Genomic DNA, 21,153 nt, shown 5'->3' on the forward strand with positions numbered 1-21,153 from the left:
TCTAACAGCTATATAGGGTCCCCCTTAGATAAAACATGAATTGCCACATTTTTCTGTGCAACCATTTAAAAAATCATTTCATGATCTTAAAAAAGTTAAAATGGAGTTTCCAGATTTTAAATCTACTGTCTTTCCACAAATTCATTTATAAATTAAATTCGTTGTTGTTATAACAACAAATTGTCATAACAACAAATTTAATTGTCATAACAACAAACTTAATTGTCATAACAACAGAATTAATTTTCAAATAAATTTGTGGAAAAACACTACATTGCAAATATGAGGCGAACGCAAATTAAAGGCGAAAGAACTCTGGGCGAAGGGACTCGTGGGGCGAATGGACCCGATACCTCCTATAAACTACATGCATGAAATGAAAGTAGAAATATGGGTTGTAGAGGGCAGTTTCAACATGTTTGAAAGAGGTACTTAGACAACAAGCAGACTTGAAACAGGTAGTGATTGTAAACTTATTAATACTAAACATTTGCTGTTGCATGAACATGATGAAATGGTTTTAGTGAAATAAGTAATTATCAAACGAGTAATAATAGTAAATCCAGGAACGTTACATCTTCGCTAGCCAAGGGTGACGATCCACGGTGTTTCTCAATTCACAATAGAATAAAGAAACACAATGGATTGTCACCCTTAGCTAGCGAAGATGGGGACGTTATAAACAATTCGTCGAGACTGAAAATTTTTGGGGAGACCGTCCGTTTAAAATTTTCAGAACCGACGAATCTCACAGAGATTACATCATTTAAAGAGACTTATAAACTCTGCACTGGGCTAATATATAATTTTAAATTATATGATCATGTTTGTTTAAGAAATTAACATAAAATGAACGTGTTAAAAGTTCACCAGGATATGAACATGGTTTTGCATAAGACTTTAACTGAAGTATCTCTTACGAAATATTTTAAGTGCTTTGTGCCAAAAGATATTTTACTGATTTCACTTAAGATTGCACGAATAAGATTTACTCCTCTACTTACCAACAAACTTGATACATACACATTAGTATTCCAACTTTTTCCTTCAAACTTTAATTTTGTGATTGTGTTGGAATTTTGCCAATTAAGTAAGATCGCTCATATACCTATACCTGCATCTTAAAGCAATGTCTTTTATGATCTAACCTCCAAAAACCAAAACATTACACATTTATTGGTATAATGTGAAAGAAAGTTCATTGAGTTGTACCGGTAATTGAATCAGCTAGTTAGTCTTTACAAGATTGGCTATAAGATTTTTAAATCATTAAAATAAGGCTGTAGCTGCCCAGTTTGACATGCAGCTGATTTATGTGATTAAAAAGGCATTGTCCTGTTCTTGTACGCATACTTTTCAAACAAAATGACATGAAGGACTTCATATTTATTGCTTTTATATCTTTTGGCAACAGTGTTGACCAGTTTCGAGCAGAAACAAGTCAGTTCAAGAAATTTTTACATTCTTAACCTCAAATGTACAAGATGGCCACACATCCCCCTTAAGGTGTGTTGCAGGTTTTATTAGCTAGGATACTCAACACAGTAAGGCTTGAACCAGCAACCCTTTTAGTAACTGGCCCAATGTCTATGATCATTGAGCCATGTTCTAAGGTGTGATTTATTTTTTGCCTTACTTTAAATGTATTAACTAAGGTGTGTTGCCGGTTCTATTATAAATGCTCATAACACTTTGCACAAAATAATAATGTCAAAGGCATAATCATTGACACCGTCGGAAACCCACGATCGTTCTCCCAGGAGATAAGAGAAGCGAGACCGACTGTGGGTTTCCGATTATGAATCATTGATTGATTATTTATGATTAAAATGAATCATCGGCTTGTCTATATACTTTTACATGACTTTACTGTTAACAAGCATGCATAGCATTCATCAATAATTTATATCTCATATTAGCGATCTCAAATCAGTAGGGTATTCATTACAGCTAATCTAGGTTAGAATTTCGACCCTTTTCCCTTGCAAATATCACTGATTTTTCCCCTAATTTCACCTGTACTAATTCCCATTATTTTTTTTGTCCATTCCCTAAAAAAACCCCCAAAGAAATGTTTATTGTTTATAGAGTAAAGAACTTAGTATAGTTTCAGTCATATTTTGCCCTGTTTTAGAGTGATTTTTAAAAATATCACCAAAAATGGAATTGAAACATTTATTTACACAAAAATACCAATAAACGAAGAATCTATAAATAGTTACCTGCTAAGACTTTCTCAGGGGTTATTGTGACATCATAAACAGTGCATTTTCCCGTAATTTTCATAAAACTGAGCAAAAGACACCAATTCCTAGGTGGTTTTTTAAATAGAAAACTATTTTCGCAGCCATTGCCCATGATAAAACTCACATTATAACTTAATCATGTTAAAACACGTAAAATATATTAATTTTGTTGTGGGTGACGGCTGCATACACATTTTTCTCTTCAAAAATCTATGAGAAAATATGCCATTTTTCACCATTTTTGACTAAAAGTCCTAAAATGTTGAAGTCATAATTATTTTTTGAAACAATTAAGATAAAAGTGTTTAACTTGGCATTTCATATACACAGATGTTCAAGATAGAATATGTCTATTTTCATGAGATTTAAACAACTTTTGAATTTGAGGGCAATTATTAAAAGAAACTGTAAAAGAACACTGGAAATGAATAATAAAACATTAGAAAAGAGTTCGAAAAAATCAATTCAATTTAATGTACAAGTATACTTAACTTTATGATCTATATACATTTACTGTAACAGTAATACTAGTTTTTCCCATTTGACCAAGACTTTGATGATTTCAATAAATTTAAAAAGCCACAGGGCCCTTTTTTATAAACAAAAAAATCACAGAATTATATCTGCATGTGAACAGTTTCTGATGCGGTTTATTTTTGTACAGACGAATGAACGGACGTGAATGAATGGTCCAATGAACAGCGCTAATGGACTGGGAGCATTTCCCGAGTTGTGGAAAAATGAATGGCCATACTGACATGTAACGAGTACTCTCGGTTAAAATCAAGCAGGTGAGAGAATTTAATGCTTCAGTAACATGAATTATATTATTAAATGAAATATTTCTATTCAGCAAATTATGCAGATATTTTTATTGATTTTTTTTATATACAACATTGTTAGTGAATTGATATTTTTATTGATTTTTTTATATACAACATTGTTAGTGAATTTATATTTTTAAGAACTGGTGTGAATACTGTAGATTGGCAAATTAAATCACTATGGTTTTAATTTTATTGTTTGCAATTTTCCGTGAGATTAAACCCATTGTGAATACCATAACATTACTTATTAATATCAAAAACGCTTCAATGCTTTTATTCTGGTCATTGCAACATTAATTTAATCCATGGCATTCACGTTTGATACAGTTTTAGAAATCAAGGAATTTTAAAACTGTGGAATTAAAACAACTTACAGAATAATCTTTACTAGGATTTGTTAAATATGTTCAATGCAATAGCGTGCAGTTTTAATCAAGTTGGTTATAAGTTATAAACATGCACAGATATGTATAGAGCACTATTAGTTTACATTTGCAGTTGTGAGTTCATGTTTTAAAAGACTAATATTTACATTCAGTGTATATTACCCCTTATGGATGTTGCAAAGGGGCAAATGTTTGCGACGTTCAATTTTCTATGAATATACACTTTGCTTATTCAGAGTTCAATTTTCTATGAATACACTTTGCTTATTCAGAGTTCAATTTTCTATGAATACACTTTGCTTATTCACGCGCCATGAGCACAGATACAAACGTCTTCACATGTTTTGAGTATATTTATTTTTTCCGATGACAACTAAAAATAGGCATTCAGTGCTTAACTAATTAATTTTAGAAGCCTTCACTTTTGCATTGTACATTTTTTGTATCATTTGTATTCATTGTAATTAATATTGCTTCTTAATCTGAGTTCTTCCTTTCAACGACTGTTTACAATTTACAGTTAGTGTTCATATCTTTATATGTATGTTTAGAAATGACCTAGTATATGGATAAAAAGAAAGTGTACATGTCAAAACAACTCAACCATAACAAATACCTTTAATCATTTGATTAATTGGTGATATTATGATTATGTATGATTATGTACCCTTATAAAAACAATAAACATGTTTTGAGTGTATGTTGTAACTTGACATTGTACATTTGGCATTAATAAATGTTAACACCTCTCTCTCTCTCTCTCTCTCTCTCTCTCTCTCTCTCTCTCTCTCTCTCTCTCTGTACCTGTACCATTAATACTGTTTTATAGATTTTTACAACATGTCGCTAAATTGGCAAAAACTGCATATTCTAATACTTACAATTATTCTTTTATATATATACGGATTAATACCTCAATTATTAGGATGTAGTGAATTAAGTACATGTATAAGAAAAAGAATCTGTTCAATAACAGAAAATGAAATATAATGAAGTTTATGTTGACAATTTCTTTTTTAATTATTTATATCTTGTAATTTACAGTCTTTCATGGAGAAATATGATACTTTTTCCCAAATTTTTTTTTCTTATTGTAGAATGATACAATTCAAAAGCCCTTTCAGGACCTCGAGTCGATCAACTGTATATTGGATTGTTGCCGTTTCCTTTCTGGTGGTTATTATGTATTATTGTGGTAAGTATATATACAATGTACATGTGTAAATAAAAATGCAATGACATTTAAATGCATGAGTCAGGAGTACTAGGATTTGCCAGATATTGCCTGAAAAATTGGATAAGAAGAGGTTAAACAGTGATCAATACAGCGATTGACCCCAGCAAAGGGCAACAACTTTCATTAATTTGATAATTATGGCCATGCATTGGTAGATCAGAACCCCACAATGTACTGTGCCTTATATTTTTTAATTAATGTGTTTTGTCAATATTTTTGGTTTCTTTCAGTGTTTAAGCATAAAGATAACACAAAGGAGCTTGGTAAGTATTTTTCTTTTCATAAAATAATTCAAATTTATTCTGCTTGAAAATAACCATTAATCTGCTAATGAAAAATAAATTGTGAAAAAAAATTTTTGTATTTCTTCAAAAGACACAAAATATTTAAATTCATGATTTCTGTTTATAATACCCAACTTTAGACATGTTAGATGCATATGGTAAGATTATAAAACCTGGAGTGTATGTAAAATATTACAGTTAGTGTAGTCTTTGGAATTTCCACTAAACCTTGCTCACCACAACTTGTCATCTCAATCATTTTAGATTACTTTTGTTTTTGTTAGGTTTCTTTTTCTCTATTTTTCACTTTTACTACAATAATTATTCTTTTTTTCTCAACATTTTTCTTAAAACTCAAATATCTCGAATATGCTACAACAGATTTTTATGAAATTTTCACTAATAATACAAAATATCAAGGTCTTTTATCACGTACATTTTTGTTGATGACGTCAATTCCGGTTGGCCATTATATATATTCGTTTTTCTTTTTGTAAAAAGTGATTTTGTTCTCCCTTTTTCTCAAAATTTAAAGATAGAAAATTGAAAGTTTTAGGAATGATAGATTTTTGAATTCCTAAGGCCAATCAGGTAGAACCACGATTGTCCTTCACTTCCGGTCTGCTGAAACAGCATTTTTGGAAAATTGTGTTTTAAAAATTTTTCAAATTAAAAAATTTACAAATTTTTTCCATCAGGATATGTTTTAAACTTTTTAAATTTTAATATGACCAGGTCATCCGTCACTTCCAGAATTGATTCCAAAATTTCGATTTTTGAAATTTTAAAGCATATACATTTTGAATACAAAACTAAAAACCGTTTTAAAATCGGACAACACATTGCAGAGATATTGAAGTTTAAAAATGACCTTTTCCGGAAATCTTAATTTTGCAGTGTAGGTTCAAAAATTAGTTTAAAAGGAAGTTAATATAGTAACTTGTACCAAATGTCAACATTTAAATTCAACCCTATCATTAATTCATAATCAAACGGAAGACCCACTCGTTGCTCGCAACGAGATCGTGGCTAGTTATCAATATAATTTGATATAGTATATGATATATATACACATTTTAATTTTATGATTTGTTATAATATAATTTAAGAAAGTGATTGTTTGTTTATTCACAATCCGTTATGCATGTACAAAATTATTTCTTCAATTTAATAATTCTTTCACATGATATAAAACAAAAAAGTGAAAATTTTTCAAGTAAGCAATATATTTGAGATGTTTTGACAGGAGTTTAACATTATATAGTTTTAGTTTAGAATTTAATTCATCTTGAAGCTAGTGTAACATTATGGTGGTCAGTTTTCTCTACTTTTATAAACTGCATTAACAAAATTAACGAATGCTTTTAAATTGAAGACAATTGACTATTATACTCAAGGACATATTCGCCTCTATTATCTTTCCTCCTTTCACCCTCGTCGTCCGCAGGGGAATTCAAGACTGGCAAAATTCAGAACAACTTTTTATTAAAAGTACATTGTTAATGAGGCCATTATAAAAATATTGTTTAGAACTGCTGCCTGGAGGTCTCTGGACCCAGGAGGGAGGGAAAGAATTTGTTTTCAGTTTTTCAAACTTGAAATTTATCTAATAAAAAAATTGTTTAAAAAAAAATCTCCATATTAAAAAAAAAGTTCTTTATTTTTTTGGTTATAAAATTTTTTCAGCGGGCGGTTTTTCAATGAGCCTGTAGGCTATTTTAAACAAACAATAATTTTTTTTTGGCCTAAAAAAAGAATCTATTAAAAGAAGTGTCTGAGCGAATTCAAGAGGGGGGGGGGGGGGGCCATTTGCAAGTGTAGAAAGGGGGGGAAAAAACCAGGACAAAAATAATCTTTCATTCATTTTGTAAATGTAACAGCCTCAACTAATTCACCTACCGGGTAATTATCTTTTTCTTCTTTCAGGATTTTTGGAAAACGTCAAAAACTTTCTACTGAAAACAAAGCAGAGGGACAAACAATGTAAGTTTGCGCAAAGATAGAAGAAAATTTCACTAAGTAATAAAAATGTTTATGTTAATTGAATAATAAGAAGAAAGTTTTGGTGTAAACAATTTGTCTACACATGGAATTAAAAGCTAGGAATTATAAATTACATTTACACCATGGATTTCTGATATAATGGTAATAAGATAGCAAGTTTCAATACAATGTAAGGTGTATGGTAGATAAGATCAAAATAAGATATAGCTATACAACATTAATTTTGATATTGACATTATTGTTGGTAATACATTACCAGTGTACTCATAACATGAAATAATTTGTTACAGATCTTGCTAATGAAAAATCCTATCTGGAAGAAAAGGCGAAAAATCTGAAAATTCTGTGTTATACGATGACAATTATGGCCAACATCAAAACAAAGGCAGTGGCTGTGAACAATACATGGGGAACTCGCTGTACGAAACTCGTGTTCATCACTCCCGAGCCGAGCTCATCTCTACACACGTTACAAGTAGACGTTCAAGAAGGGAGAAGTCACCTTACAGACAAAACCGTCAAAACCCTCAAAGTTCTGTATAGGACTTATAAGAATGATTTTGATTGGTTTTACAAGTGTGATGATGACGTTTTCATTGTCATGGAAAATTTACGTCATCTCTTGGCCAAACATGAATCTAGGGTACCAGTTTACATAGGCCACCAGTTTAGAGTGCGCACAAAGCAGGGATATTTGTCGGGAGGGGCAGGGTATGCTATAAATAGAATAGCCCTTGAAATGATAAACGCAGAGGGTTTCGACGTGCCAGGGAGGTGTGACGTCTCTGGAAAAGACGAGGATCTTGACATTGGTCGCTGTTTTGCGAAAATTGGTGTAAAAATTTATTCCACTGTTGATACTCAAGGTCGACAGTCTTTTCACCCATTTGGTTTTCAGAGAGCTTTTTATGGACATGAAGGGGGTGAAGTTTACTATGTATCAAGGCCTTATGAAACGGTAAATATTAATATAATAAGTATAGTTCTTATCAGTACATTATGTACCAAATTATATTTTAGAAAGTGTTGGGGAAGGCATCTCCAACAGACAAAAATGAGTATACCTTTAACTTCAATTTTACTGTTTATTTCCTTTTTTCAATTTTTACATGGTCCCATTAAAGTGAAGGGGGGGGGGGGGCAACTCCATGTTTATTCAATTTTTTGTATGTAAATTTAAGGAAAATCTTTGCTGCTCAAAAAAACTTTAAGTCATTTTGTGCTGAAAGTCAATTTATTATTTACCGATCAATTTATCCTTCTTAGTACTGTCGATTTTACAGAGTGTGATCCGGTTTTCTTGATCACCACACTGTAGTTTTCTGATTCTGTATCAACACTCTCTGAAACTGGTGACGTAGTATGCATTTAATAACGCCTCTGAAACTGATGACGTAGTATGCAATTAATAACGCCTCTAGTTAGCACGTTTTAAAAGAGTTTATTCGAAATAGCTAATGTGAGATTTGCCTGTTTCTGTACCTGGCAGGGTCCGGGTTGCTGCAGTGAGTTCACCGTGTCCTACCACTATGTGACGCCAGAGGAGATGTACCTGATCGAGTTCTTGTTATATCACACCCAGATCTATGGACGACACTCCACCGCCAGAGACAAGGAAATCTTCACTGACAAAGAGGCTGTGATAGCTGACAAGGCCCCCAACGAAGTCCTGCTGACGCCCAAATACATCTGGCATTATTTGTACAGATACTCAGTGTTTGAATGAATGTGATTTTTATACAGTTAGAGGTTTCTATTTGTTTGTTAAGTTTTTAGAATTTGATTCTTTCCGTAATGTTGTTGATATTAGATTATTGATATGCTCCCGCAATCGTTATTTGATTTTTGATATAGGGTATTATTAGTTTGAGAACATTTGTAGAAATTTTGGTTGAAAAAAAAATCAAATATCATTAAAAGCATTATTTAAAAATTTTAATTTCATTTAAAGGCATTATATTTACCTAAGAAAGGTAACCATTTCTCTTGATATACATATACATGTATTACTTTTCAGTGCACATAAATAAATGTACTGGAAACAGAAAAAGAAATTTGTATCATCAATATGATGATGCTTTTTCTGTGTATATTAATGTACAATCTATATGAAATTCAGAGTTTTTTTTAAACTTACAGTCAATTAATGATCGAGGTATTTCTCAGTGTTCAACATATTTTGCCTAGCAAAAGATGTAAAATGCTGGTGAGGGGTACCCAAGAAATATGCAGAAAAATTGAGCCACTACGAATATCAATAATTTCACAGCTGCTAATGATTTTTCTTTGATTTGGCATCAGGCCAATATTCCCATGGATCAGCCTTAGGCTATCATTTAATCTTAGTTATCATTTCAACTAAAAGTGAACTTAAATGGTATTCCACACTTGCATTTAAAATCCTAGATACAAAGAAATCAAATAATTAAGTTCCTTATTCATTGTGCTAAAAACTTCTTTGCTTTATATATATATATGTATGTACATGTACTTAATAGCTATTTTTCAATATTCCGGTAATTTGTACAAGTACATACAAGTAAGATCTCTTTTGCACAATAGGTTCCATGAGTATTATGTGGATTGCCAAATTATGATCTAAATATGCACTGTGTAAATTGTTTTGAAAGCTTTTCCAAGAAGTTTTTAATTTTTATATGAATTTAGAATATTGATTATTATAGGCACAGTTTCCCTGTCATTTTCTAGGAGACATATAGATATTCATTGATCACTCATATTGTAATCAACTGTTTTTGATCTCTTAAGAGGGTTCGATGGGTGTGGCCATTTTTAGACTGCAATGTGATCTCCTTTTAGAGAAGAGTTCTATATAAAGTATAGGGAAATGCCCAATTTTGAATGGTAAAGGATGTGGATTTTTTCTTGACTAAATAATAGTACAAATCATATCTTAAAATCTTTGGTAGATCTGATTGTTAATTTTTTGACCATCCAGCCCCCTTTAAGTTTAATAAATTAAAGTTAATGATAATTGCTAAGTAACTATTTTATATGTGTCGATCGATCCGTACATTTATATACCCCTGTGATCTTTGTTTTATTGCACATGAAGCAACATGCAATACATCAATCTGCAATCACTTCAAAACTATTAAAATGAAGATATGATTGTAAAATATTTATACTTATTTTGTGATTGTGTGTTTGTCTTGATCTTTTAAGGGTAATGGAATAATGAATCTATTTGGAATAAAATATCTTATAAGACTTTGCACTAAAATTAGTATTGCACTTAAAAAGTTTAACATTCTTATTTTGTGTACCTCACAGTCAACAAATCAAGGTCAGATCATCATTTTTTCAGTGAGGGTACATCTCATACAAGGTCTGAAACTTATAATACCATCCATTGTTTTGCAGGGGAGGTAGGGTCAGGGGTGTTGATTTTTGTGATCGGCTTCCGCCAATCACAGTTGTGTCCATATGAGGCATCCAGCAAATTTTACTATTTGTGCACCCATTGCACCTTCCTCTACTTTATTTACTATGCAATGATAACCTCATTTAAATCTTTATTTACATGTATATTACTTCAAACATTACTCTTATCTGTTTGCCTTGTAAATAAAACATTTATACAGTTAATACATACATAATGATTTGATCCAAGTTGCGTTAATTTTTCATAACAAATGCATAAGAATATTTATCTGAAGTACAATTCGCCTACTAAATGTAAAGCTTATTCATGCTTCGCTATTTCGGAAATCAACAAAACGGTGCAATAAATAGTTTATTGCATGTAGTGTAATGTTTTCTTAGGCTACATTAACAGAGCTGACCAATGATATCTTACATGCTGGTAATTCCTTTAAAAGGAGTTCTTGTTCTAATATTGTTAACTTTCCTGTAGATGCTTATTTCTAGCTTCATTATGCTTTTTTTTTCTTTTGTGATCAATTACAGTATAAGTAGAGTGTGTTGCCCACCTTATTATACCCCATTCATGTCATACATGTAGTTAAGGGCCAAAGATATCGGCCTGGATAGCTCATAGTTAGAATGCTTGATTAGAGTTACAGGGGTCGCAGGTTCGATTCCTGGTCCCTCCATATACTTTTATCATTTATTTTGCTCATTCCTCTTTTCTAACTACAACATTATAATACAGACCATACAGCAATGTACTGTAAACCAATTTTTATTTGCGACGACATTATTTCGTGATTCACTTGCGATAAACTGGTTTGCAACGACTAAATTTCGCAAATAAATTTCATGTTGTTATAACAACCATACGAAAAAGCTGGTTCGCGGCGATAAATTTTTACGACGAGGATCTCGCGAACCTCGCGAAAATTTCTTGCTCGCGAATAAAAGTTGGTTTGCAGTATATTGAATAAATATTATTGAATTTTGTATTAAATGTCTATCCAATGAATATGTTGAACCATAGAATTTATTTATCGTTGCTTGCCAAGAAATTCCCACCAGTATTCTTTGTTTCTGTTCATATAAAATTAGACTACTGTTTTATTTACATGTACATAAATGAAGATAGATATTTGTGTTCAGAAACATGTATCTGTTGAATATACTGGAATATGTTTATTTTTTTACTGTGGAAATAAACATCAGTATTATAAATATTCTATTCTTTCTTTCTTTTTTAATTTAAATACAGTTTACAAAATGTGCCATTTTAAAAATCTAAAAAAAAGAAAAGAAACTAAACTCTTTAGCTAAATCAATGCTATGTATTTCTACAACAAATCAATCTATTTATCCGAGTATTTTGAGTTTATAAATTCACCTATAGCGACTACATTGATTCGCATCGATATTAGCATCACGTGCACAGGTCTAAAAACCAGTAATGTTCTACATTCAGATCATCCCAAATGACTTTTTGTGGGAATTTCAGAAATTGACTGCTTATATTTTGACCTGCATCTAAATGTGAAATCAAATTTTAAATTCATCAGATTGGTAATGTTAGAACCATTTTAACAAGAGCTTGGACTTGGGTAGTTGTGTCAAACTGCCTTGTGATGTAGGCCTGTCTATTTCATTGCTGGCATTACAGCTATGGCTTTTTGAAATCAACAAGATTTGTCAAGCCTTTGAGCAATCAGTGTGTATTTCGCTTGAAACCAGCATCATTTTAACTTGTTGTGATGCAAGAAATGGATGGTTACATCCTACTGAAAGTCCAAGGTTGTGTTAAAATAGTCCTAAAGTAAAATACTACTCAGGATCTGCTGTATCTTGTTGATTGGATCTAAGATTTATGTCTCATTATTTCAATGAGTCTCAATCAAATTAAATTGAGAAATAGCCTCAATGTTTTAAAAATTAATTGAAAGTAAGCACAAATATAATACCTAACATCTACCTGAATATCTGATTGTAATGTCATTATTTAATATCGTAATTATTAAAACTACGGTATTTCTAATTTCAAGTAGAAGACACATTTCATCATTTGCCTTAATTTATTTGCCAACAATCGAATAAAAAGCATAACAATACACCTGTACAGTATGTATAATACATGTCAACAGTACGACTCTTTAACAAGAACACGGGAATGGCCTCAGAACAGTCTGTCTGAACATATTCCTCATCATTGAACCACAAATGTTTGGATATGGAATAGAGGAAAGCATTCTAGACAACAACAACCCCCCCCCCCCCCCCCCAACATCTGTCAAAATAATTAATTCTTGAAATTTCAAGTCTTTGATTGACAAACTCCATCCCCTGAATTATTTCCTTGGCACAGACATACCCAGCCCCCCCCCCCCCCCCCTTTTCTTCCTTTCCATGGCGCATACAGCACATAAACTCTGGAACTGTCTTTCTGACCTCAGAAACAAATAAGTAACACCTCAGTGGAATATTAACACCGTATTGTAAACAATAATTATTGCTCAACAAAAAATAATAGGGAATAAATTCACAGAGTAAAATTATTGCAATACCATGGTGAATTATTAGGTAAATGTGATGTAAAAAATGTAAGAATTAAAAGCAAATTCATGAGCAGTTTCTTCTGTAATTACTTTCTTTCAAAAAATGGTTTATCAGTGTGACAGCAATATCTTCAACTCAAAATGATGAAAACAAAGGTGAAATATGGAACAGATACAGGGAAGCTATATGTATATGATACACATACACTGAAGTGGAGACATAGAAACACAGCCTGTTTTACAAAATCAACTTGTACATGCAAGTCATTATAATTTTTTTTTATCATTTATCAAATGTTACATATACTTAAATTAGGCATAAATCCCCCCCTCTCTCTGCATGGAAGAAGTATCCAAAATTAGGTTTCATGCCTTAATTGTAAAACATTATTTCAATTTCATACTCTGTTTAAAAATAAAAGTTATGCCTTTAAATTCTGTTAGGACTGACTATAATTTTCTACACAATGAAAATCACAGCTTATTATCAATTAATTAATAATTCATTTTGTTTGTGGAAAAATGCCCATTTCATAACCAAGTAAACCACGTAAATATTTACATGCAATACTAACAATACAGGTACATACAATAATTGTCAAATGTAACATTTCATCAATGTATTTGAAAAATATGAAATCAAAGCTAATTGCACTATTTACAGAACTAAATTGTTGTAGATAATCAGACAGTATAAAATCTATGCGCTGTATTTATAAATGAACTGATTAACAATAAATTAATTGTAAAAAAAAAATAAAAAATGTAAATAATTTACTATCCGCCATTTTCTAAAAGAAGAAACAGAATTTCTGTTCTCTGTTGCAATGATAATTTATGCCTACCCTTCTTATAACTGACTTTCAGAGGATCAATCGTATAAATGTTTAATTATCCAGATGCATGCAGAATTTTGTTGGGGAAGGATAAGGGTTGAGGAATATTTAAAAATATATGGAGTACTGTGACATCATCAAGATATTTGGGGTGTAAACTAAGCATCGAGCATACATATCAAGAAAGCAAGTTGCATGAATGTATATATATCAAGCAATGGAGACATTTTTGCATAAGCAATGTAAATTGCAATTCCACTTGCATTGAACATTATTTACTGTTGCCCTAGTTACAGCATTTATTAACCCCTCCCCCATAATTTCATGAAATATTTAATTCAAACTTCATATTACGATCATTGTCATTCTGAGCGGGTCTACAATTAATTCAAAGACACCTTAAAAGAAAGCAAACTTGTGTGTTTACATAGTCAGAAAAATAACAGGGGCTCATATGGATAGCTTTGGTTTCCTTCTGAAATTGTATTCCTCTGATGTCCCCTTCAGTTTGAAAAAGCGGAACCCAGTTTTAACCTCCATCTCATATTGCTTGGCTAGTTCTTCAGCCAGTTTCCGGTCTAACATTTCCTGGGTCATTTTATCCACGCCACTCTCATCACTCACTCTAAAATCAGCATCTTCCTGCATACATTGGTTATTTTCTATCGCCTCTTTAACACACTTCAAGTTTGAGTCAGTACAGAAATTAAAGAGGGAGTTTTTCCCTCGTGAATGTTGTACAGTCTTAAGTTTAGATTTGGCTGAGGGCAGCTTCAGTTTGGAACTAGCTGTGGGCTTGTCTGTCAGTTTCCTTCTCTTTTTGGATTTCTCATCGCTTACTGATGATGCTGTTCTCTTTTTGGATTTTGATTTCAAAGTGAGGCTTAACTCCTCCTTCTCCTCGTCAATAACATCACTCACGTTGATACTGTCTCTTGAACACTCATCCACCCCAACGTCTTGTCCACTGTGAGATGCACTTGTCCACATGGGATCAGGGTTGTACGGTTTTCTCACTCGCTTCGGATATGATTTCACAATCTTCTGTTCTTTCTTCCCTCTCTTTGCTGGGCCGTCTTTGGACTGTGAAACCTTAACTGGTTCTCCATGCAATGTTTTATGAGCTGGTGCACCATCCACATCGTCTCGACAATTAGCCTCAATATGAAAGACGTTCTGTCCGGTACAGTCCTGGGATCTCTTAATCCAGTCTGTGATAGTTCTCTGAGGGCTTCCAAAACTTGGCTTTGTTCTCCCTGAAACTTTTCTAGATTTTTTCGGCACACTTGGACTCTTGGTTTTTGTTAACACTGGGGATTGATTTCTCAGCGTCCCAAAAGAATCACTGTTGATGCTTTTTGGATTGTTCTCCTTCATGGGTGGAATGTCAAAATCATCCTCGTCAAAAGTGGGCTCCAATGGAATCACAAGTTTCTTCAGTTGGTATTTGTTCCCTTCCAATTTCTCTTGACCCACTGTGTTCTTTCTGGTCTTGCTCGGTATGGAATCTTGGTTTTCCTTTACTTCATTATCTTTTTCTAGATCAATCACAGCAGTTAAATGATGATCTCCTTTCTGATTCTTTTCAGTCGACTTCTCATCTAAATCACAACTTCCTGTCATTGTTTTGGATTTTTTGCTGTTTTTTGCGTCTGTGCAAGTGGATTTGGACAACTTGTTCACAATGGACTTCCTTTCTTCCTCCAACTCCGACAGCCTTCTCTGCATAATTGGACTAGAAGCATCAAGGTCTGAAAGAGTTCTCACGGGGGATCCAAACTCAGTCTTGTTCAGATTTCTTGGGGTGGTGCGGATCAGGGGGGTCTCCACAATTTTCCCGCTTGCAAGTTTGCGGGGCGGAGTCAGAGGACAGGCCCTGATTGGTCGAAAGTGACTGATTTCGTGACTGATGCTGTCCACACTGTCTGAGCTAAGGCATCTTTCGACGACCTCCACCGAGTCTTTATCAAACATTTCACCATCACTCCGCTCATCTAAGTTCTCAATGGTTGTCTCTAATGAAGGAAGACCGAGGGACACATACTTTGATGGAAGATCCTCATCGATTTCCACATCCTCCACTCCACTTCCACTGGTACAGCTGCGTGAAGACAACCCAGCAGAAGACAGACTCCTCGACACAAGTTCTCTCCCTTTGTTCTGCAAGGCAGATTTTTCTGTTGGGGTATAACAAAAAGGTGATGTCTCACCGTCCTTAGTTTTTAGCTGTCTTGTTGATTTCTCTGTCGGGCTGACACATGCGTATGGGTACGGTGACATAGCCTTCCTGTTGACCTCATCGGCCGCTTTGAGTTTTTCAGCCTCCCTCATTTTTCGGAGCATGGAGTCGATGGTGGAGGGGGGTCGGCTACTGGAGGCGCTACAGGAGGAGGTGGAGGACACACTACGCGTCTGTCTGTCTGTGTGTCGCCTCTCCTCACCGACCACACACACCGAGTCATCACCTCCAGCACTCTGTAATACAAACATACACACACTGCATTAAAAGCCAATGTAACTGGTCAAAAGCACGATATCTTTCGCGGATGTTTAAAAAAATTCAACAATAAAAGATTATCTTAAATTATAAATACTGTAGAAGCACATATATTCGTTGGGTTAAAATTTCGTTGTTTTTAAACCAAATAAAATTTCGTTGGGATTTAATTTCGTCATATCGTAATCTATTAAAAGTTGTAAAAATGATTTATCACGGTCTTATACGTATATAACGAACGATAACTCTGTATGCAGGTATCGTATAAACCAAGCGCGTGGAAATATAAATTCCGATTTGATAAAAAAGAAACATTACAACTCTGTATTATTGAATACCTGGGTTAAATATTCGTCATGGATTTAATTTCGTTGATTTATATTGTCAACGAAAATAACGAAATTAAATCCTCAACGAATATTTCTGCTTCTACAGTATTTACTAGTGGTGCAGAAGAAAGAATTATTTTGTCCTATCTAAAGTTTGAATGAACTAAGAATCTACGAATACTTCAATTTACAAAACCAAGTAATATAGTGAGAACAATATCATTTTCGGCATCACACCAAGGTTTCCAAAATGTGTTAAACAAACTTTTGATAGCTTATAAAATACTTCTAGCTGCCTCACAATTGATTGCTCTATTCTTATTCGGACTTACCAGGTTGACCTCTTGACTGATCTCCTTGGCTAGTTCCCTGTCCCTGTTTTCAAGTTCCCTCCTCCGGGCCTCCTCCTCTTCCAGTTGCCTGATCAGGGCCTCGCTGGCTTCCTGTTCCTTTCTGCGCTCCTCCTCTCTCTGGGCCTCAAGCTAAAAAGATAAGTTTTTTTACATGTCAAATTAGATAAAAAACAAGCTTATCTTTTAAAAAGATTGGTGAGCTAGCGCTGAAGCCATCATAAAACACAGAAGCAGATTTCTATATCATTGGTGTAAATTTCTGAATCGATTAATTAACAATAGGAAGGCACAGTGGTGTGCTGGAGTGGGGTCTCAATTTAGAATTGTGAATTTTTCATAGAGTGGGCTTCACATCAGCATGGCATACATATGTATCTCACTGACTGTGCCTTAATCGTTATGTATCTACTGTTATTTCAATTTCGAGGTGAAAATTTTCAAGAACCATTTGTAGCAATCGTATCTTCTCGGGCCTTTCCAGCAAGCTCGGAAAACATATCCGAAGTTGTTTTCCGAGCTTGAAGGAATTTAAGATAAAGCTAGCTAAAATTCATTATAATAATGAAAATAACTTTGCATTATAAGACCTAACTAAGCTACTGTTACTTTTTGATAAAACACAACACTTCATGTGAAGATTATAAAACGAAATTCAAACGGTACAGTTTATCTACAGTAGTACAGTATTCCCAGAATCCCCTACTATGGAGTCGAACATGCGTATTCCAGTGAAAAAGACTAACGTAGTTGCTAGCGCTCGAGAGCGCTAGCAATAAACAAAGATTTTTTTCTCATCCTTCACTTCATTGTGTCTAACACTATCAAGGATGACAAAACAGCAACAGGGGACATTATGTATGCATTTTCAATTCCGGCATCAGAACAGCATTTCGAAAGGGAAAGTAAGAAAATGTTATTCCTCACAGATCCATAGTCAAAATTGATTTTTCCTGCATGGAAATATAATCCTCTGGGCAACAGATTTCAATGCTTACCCTTCTTTAACATATTTGAAGCAAACAATTTATATAATGTACAAATATATACTATAGAAGTCTGACAGCAAATAAAGGGCCTAGTATGACAACTTGTCACTGGTTAAAAGTGTGAATGCTTACCCGTTTTAACTGTTCTTCATATTCTTTGCGAATTTCTCCTGGCTGTGCAATGCTGATCACTGGCTGAAACACTGAAATATAGCAAACTCTGTCAAAGTAATGTTAAACATACAAAAGTTTCAATGGTGTTTTTTATTTTCTGTATAACAAACAACATGTTCTTTTCCTTATGTCTTTGTGATGATTTTTCTTATAAGTGTTCACTGAAAAATTTGTTCTGTAAACACTAGTTCAGTACCTGGCTTCGTCATGCTTTAAATTTTGCGTTTATAAATATGCGTACCAGTATATGCAATAATTCGTAATTGTACTAGATAAAGCATGCAAACTGAAAAACTCATTTAGTATTGTAATACATTGTGTGTCTGTCATCAATAACTTTGTACAGTACTTTTCTATGCTGTATGGTAAAGAATAAAATAAAGAAAGAAATAAACTCATCATCTTACATCTGTATAAAATAAAGCACTTTATCATTTCAAAAAGTTTTACCTAGATTTTAATTCAATAAAAGAAGTAACTATTCAATTTCATTTCAGTAAGATTTGTACCAATTGGTATATAAATCAGGAGAAAATAAGGTTATTCAATCATAAAATCCTCAAGTCCTGAAACCTTAAATTTCAGACTAACTTCTACATTCTTACCTGGCTCCTCTATGCTGTCGTCTAGCCCTTTCTGTCGCTTTTCCACTTTTTCCGGGAAAAGTTGCTGAATCTGCGTCCAGAGTTTCTTGTTGACCAGGGTTCCATTTTTTGAGGAGCGTCGAGCCCACACAGAGATCCGGACGCGACACATGGGGCAGGCCAGGCTGGCCTCCTCAACGTTCTGCTTGAAGCAGGGGTAACAGAGGGTGTGTTTACACGGCATGGTCACCGGCTCTACCATGATGCACATGCATATCGGGCACATGCAGTCCTCTACCGACAAAGTCATTCTGTCAGTTGAATCTGAAAACACATATATCAATTGCAGCATATTTTGGATTTAAAACCAAATAACATCTTGTTGGTTAATACTATTGAATCAACAATGTTTGAACCCTCAGGTACATGTATCTATAAATAAATAATTTAAGAAAATTTTCTGCATAAATATCAATTTTGGGACAGAGTATAGTCTGTTGATGAATGAGCAATTGAGACATAAAAGAAATAACAATTAAATGTGGTTTAAGAGTTCAAGAAATTTGAAATATATTATATCCCTGACCTGTACGTCCCTCAAGCTTCTTTAAGATGCTACTGCTTTAACCCAGGAATTGTGCCTCCAAGTTTATTTACAAAATTTTGTTTCTTACATTATGTTTTTTATCACATTTTGGTATCAGTCGAAATAAGAATAAGAAAATATACTTGTACCAAAATGGAAAAAAAAAATACAAACAAAAACACAAGGAAGATGGAGTGTGTGTGGTGGTGGTGGGGGGGGGGGGTGTCTGTATGTCAAGTGTCGTTCAGTATGGTATTCACTTAAATCAGTTGCAAAGCTCTATATAACTTCAAAACATTCAACACTCAGTTTATCAACAGAACATATCTACATGGTAGAGAAAGCAAAAAATAAAAACCAGCCGTGTGATGTTGTTTACGTTAAAAAATCTGCAGGCGACATTTGACCTGTCTTGTTTCTTAAAGTTAACGTCAATATTTCAAACAGCGAAGACGTATCTCCCGTATTAAATGAAAATATAGGTTTTGAAATGCATGATCAAACAAATTATTACAAAGTTACTTACTGGTGGCGACGATAAAACAACAAATAGCAACGTTGGTGATCCATAATTTTGAAGGCGGCTGGCGCGATACCAAATTTAGAAACCGGAAGTAGTTTCTTTTGTTAAGTCAGTCCTAAGTTTTTCGATAGAGGGTACGAGCTAGTTTTTCGACTACATGTAGATAGTCCTCTTTCATCTAAGCCATTTTAGGATTTGTATGGTGGCATATCTCTGCCCCTTGTATGCAAGTTATTTTTCTATCAAATATGTCGACATGCAAGATAAATATGTTGACATGCAAGATAGTTATGTCAACATGCAACATAACTATGTTGACATGCAAGAAATTGCAATCTGATATGAATTATACAAAAATCTCGAAAAATCTCAATTATCGCCCACCTGTGACATCCAAGATGCTAGATGCTACCTTTTTATGTCGACATGCAATTTATTTATGTTAACATGCAAGATAAATATGCTGACATGCAACTTATTTATGTCAACATGCAACTTATTTATGTCGAGATGCAACTTATTTATGTCAACATGCAACTTACTTATGTCGACATGCGACTTACTTATGTCGACATGCGATATGAATATGTCAACATGCAACTTAGTTATGTTTACATGCGAGATAAATATGTTGACATGCAACTTATAAGTTGCATGTCAACATAACTAAGTTGCATGTTGACATAAATATGTTGCATGTCAACATATTTATCTTGCATGTTAACATAACTAAGTTGCATGTTGACATAAATAAGTTGCATATCAACATAAATAAGTTGCATGTTAACATAAATAAGTTGGATGTTAGCATATTTATCTTGCATGTTAACATAAATAAGTTGCATGTTAACATATATAAGTTGCATGTTGACATCAATAGGTAGCGTATCTAGTATCTTGGATGTCACATGTTGGCGATATTTGAGATTTTTTATAACTCTTATTTGATTGCAGTTTTCTTGCATGTCAACATAGTTATGTTGCATGTTGACATAACTATCTTGCATATCAACATATTTATTTTGCATGTCAACATGATTAAGAAAAAAATAACTTGTACACAAGGGGCAGAGATATGCCACCATAGATTTGCATATTTTGGGAAACAAAAAGAAAGAAACGAATAAACAACAAAACAAAATAATAACTTTTTATAAAATACCATTTCAAAAAAGTTTTAACAGGCCTGTACGTTTTACAATAAAGTCTGATTAAAAAAAAAATATTCAGCAAATTATATTCATCACACAGTGATCATGTTTATAAATGTCTTTGAAAAAATATATCATTAAAATCTTGACAAAATTAATATACATTTATAAGTATACAAAGCAATCGGGATCGTATCTCCGCTAGCCAAGT

The 21,153-nt window shown here is 33.3% G+C and overlaps 2 protein-coding genes across 3 annotated transcripts; one reads left to right on the plus strand and one right to left on the minus strand.

The window, feature by feature from the left end:
- The first annotated feature begins 324 nt into the window (after positions 1–324).
- On the plus strand, positions 325–10,937 carry LOC105330676 (glycoprotein-N-acetylgalactosamine 3-beta-galactosyltransferase 1). Of its 2 annotated transcripts, none has more exons than XM_034472922.2 (7): positions 325–458; positions 2,911–3,037; positions 4,557–4,654; positions 4,927–4,959; positions 6,907–6,963; positions 7,275–7,942; positions 8,474–10,937. In XM_034472922.2, exons 2-7 carry the CDS (start codon positions 2,991–2,993, stop codon positions 8,708–8,710), a joined length of 1,140 nt encoding a protein of 379 aa, XP_034328813.2. In that variant the 5' UTR covers positions 325–458; positions 2,911–2,990; the 3' UTR covers positions 8,711–10,937. The 2 variants fall into 2 exon arrangements, with proteins under 2 accessions (XP_034328813.2, XP_065924325.1); XM_066068253.1 differs by having other exon boundaries at positions 358–428.
- A 1,487-nt stretch (positions 10,938–12,424) lies between these two features.
- LOC105330677 (E3 ubiquitin-protein ligase RNF168) lies at positions 12,425–19,923 on the minus strand. Its single transcript, XM_011432533.4, has 5 exons — positions 19,795–19,923; positions 18,704–19,006; positions 18,057–18,127; positions 16,918–17,067; positions 12,425–16,234 (listed from the first exon to the last, which is right to left on the minus strand). Exons 2-5 carry the CDS (start codon positions 18,990–18,992, stop codon positions 14,210–14,212), a joined length of 2,535 nt encoding a protein of 844 aa, XP_011430835.3. The 5' UTR covers positions 18,993–19,006; positions 19,795–19,923; the 3' UTR covers positions 12,425–14,209.
- Between the last annotated feature and the right edge of the window lie 1,230 nt (positions 19,924–21,153).

This window comes from Magallana gigas, chromosome 8 (genome assembly GCF_963853765.1).
Source record: "Magallana gigas chromosome 8, xbMagGiga1.1, whole genome shotgun sequence".
NCBI classification, from domain to species: domain Eukaryota; kingdom Metazoa; phylum Mollusca; class Bivalvia; order Ostreida; family Ostreidae; genus Magallana; species Magallana gigas.

Excerpts from the sequence above, each read along its gene's own strand:
- LOC105330676 (XM_034472922.2), top strand. The coding sequence starts at position 2,991 with ATGGCCATACTGACATGTAACGAGTACTCTCGGTTAAAATCAAGCAG. Across the intron at positions 3,038-4,556 it reads TCTCGGTTAAAATCAAGCAG|AATGATACAATTCAAAAGCC; the intron begins GTGAGAGAATTT and ends TTCTTATTGTAG. Across the intron at positions 6,964-7,274 it reads AAAGCAGAGGGACAAACAAT|ATCTTGCTAATGAAAAATCC; the intron begins GTAAGTTTGCGC and ends AATTTGTTACAG.
- LOC105330677 (XM_011432533.4), bottom strand. The coding sequence starts at position 18,992 with ATGACTTTGTCGGTAGAGGACTGCATGTGCCCGATATGCATGTGCATC. Across the intron at positions 17,068-18,056 it reads ATGAAGAACAGTTAAAACGG|CTTGAGGCCCAGAGAGAGGA; the intron begins GTAAGCATTCAC and ends TTATCTTTTTAG. Across the intron at positions 16,235-16,917 it reads TCAGTCAAGAGGTCAACCTG|AGTGCTGGAGGTGATGACTC; the intron begins GTAAGTCCGAAT and ends TTTGTATTACAG.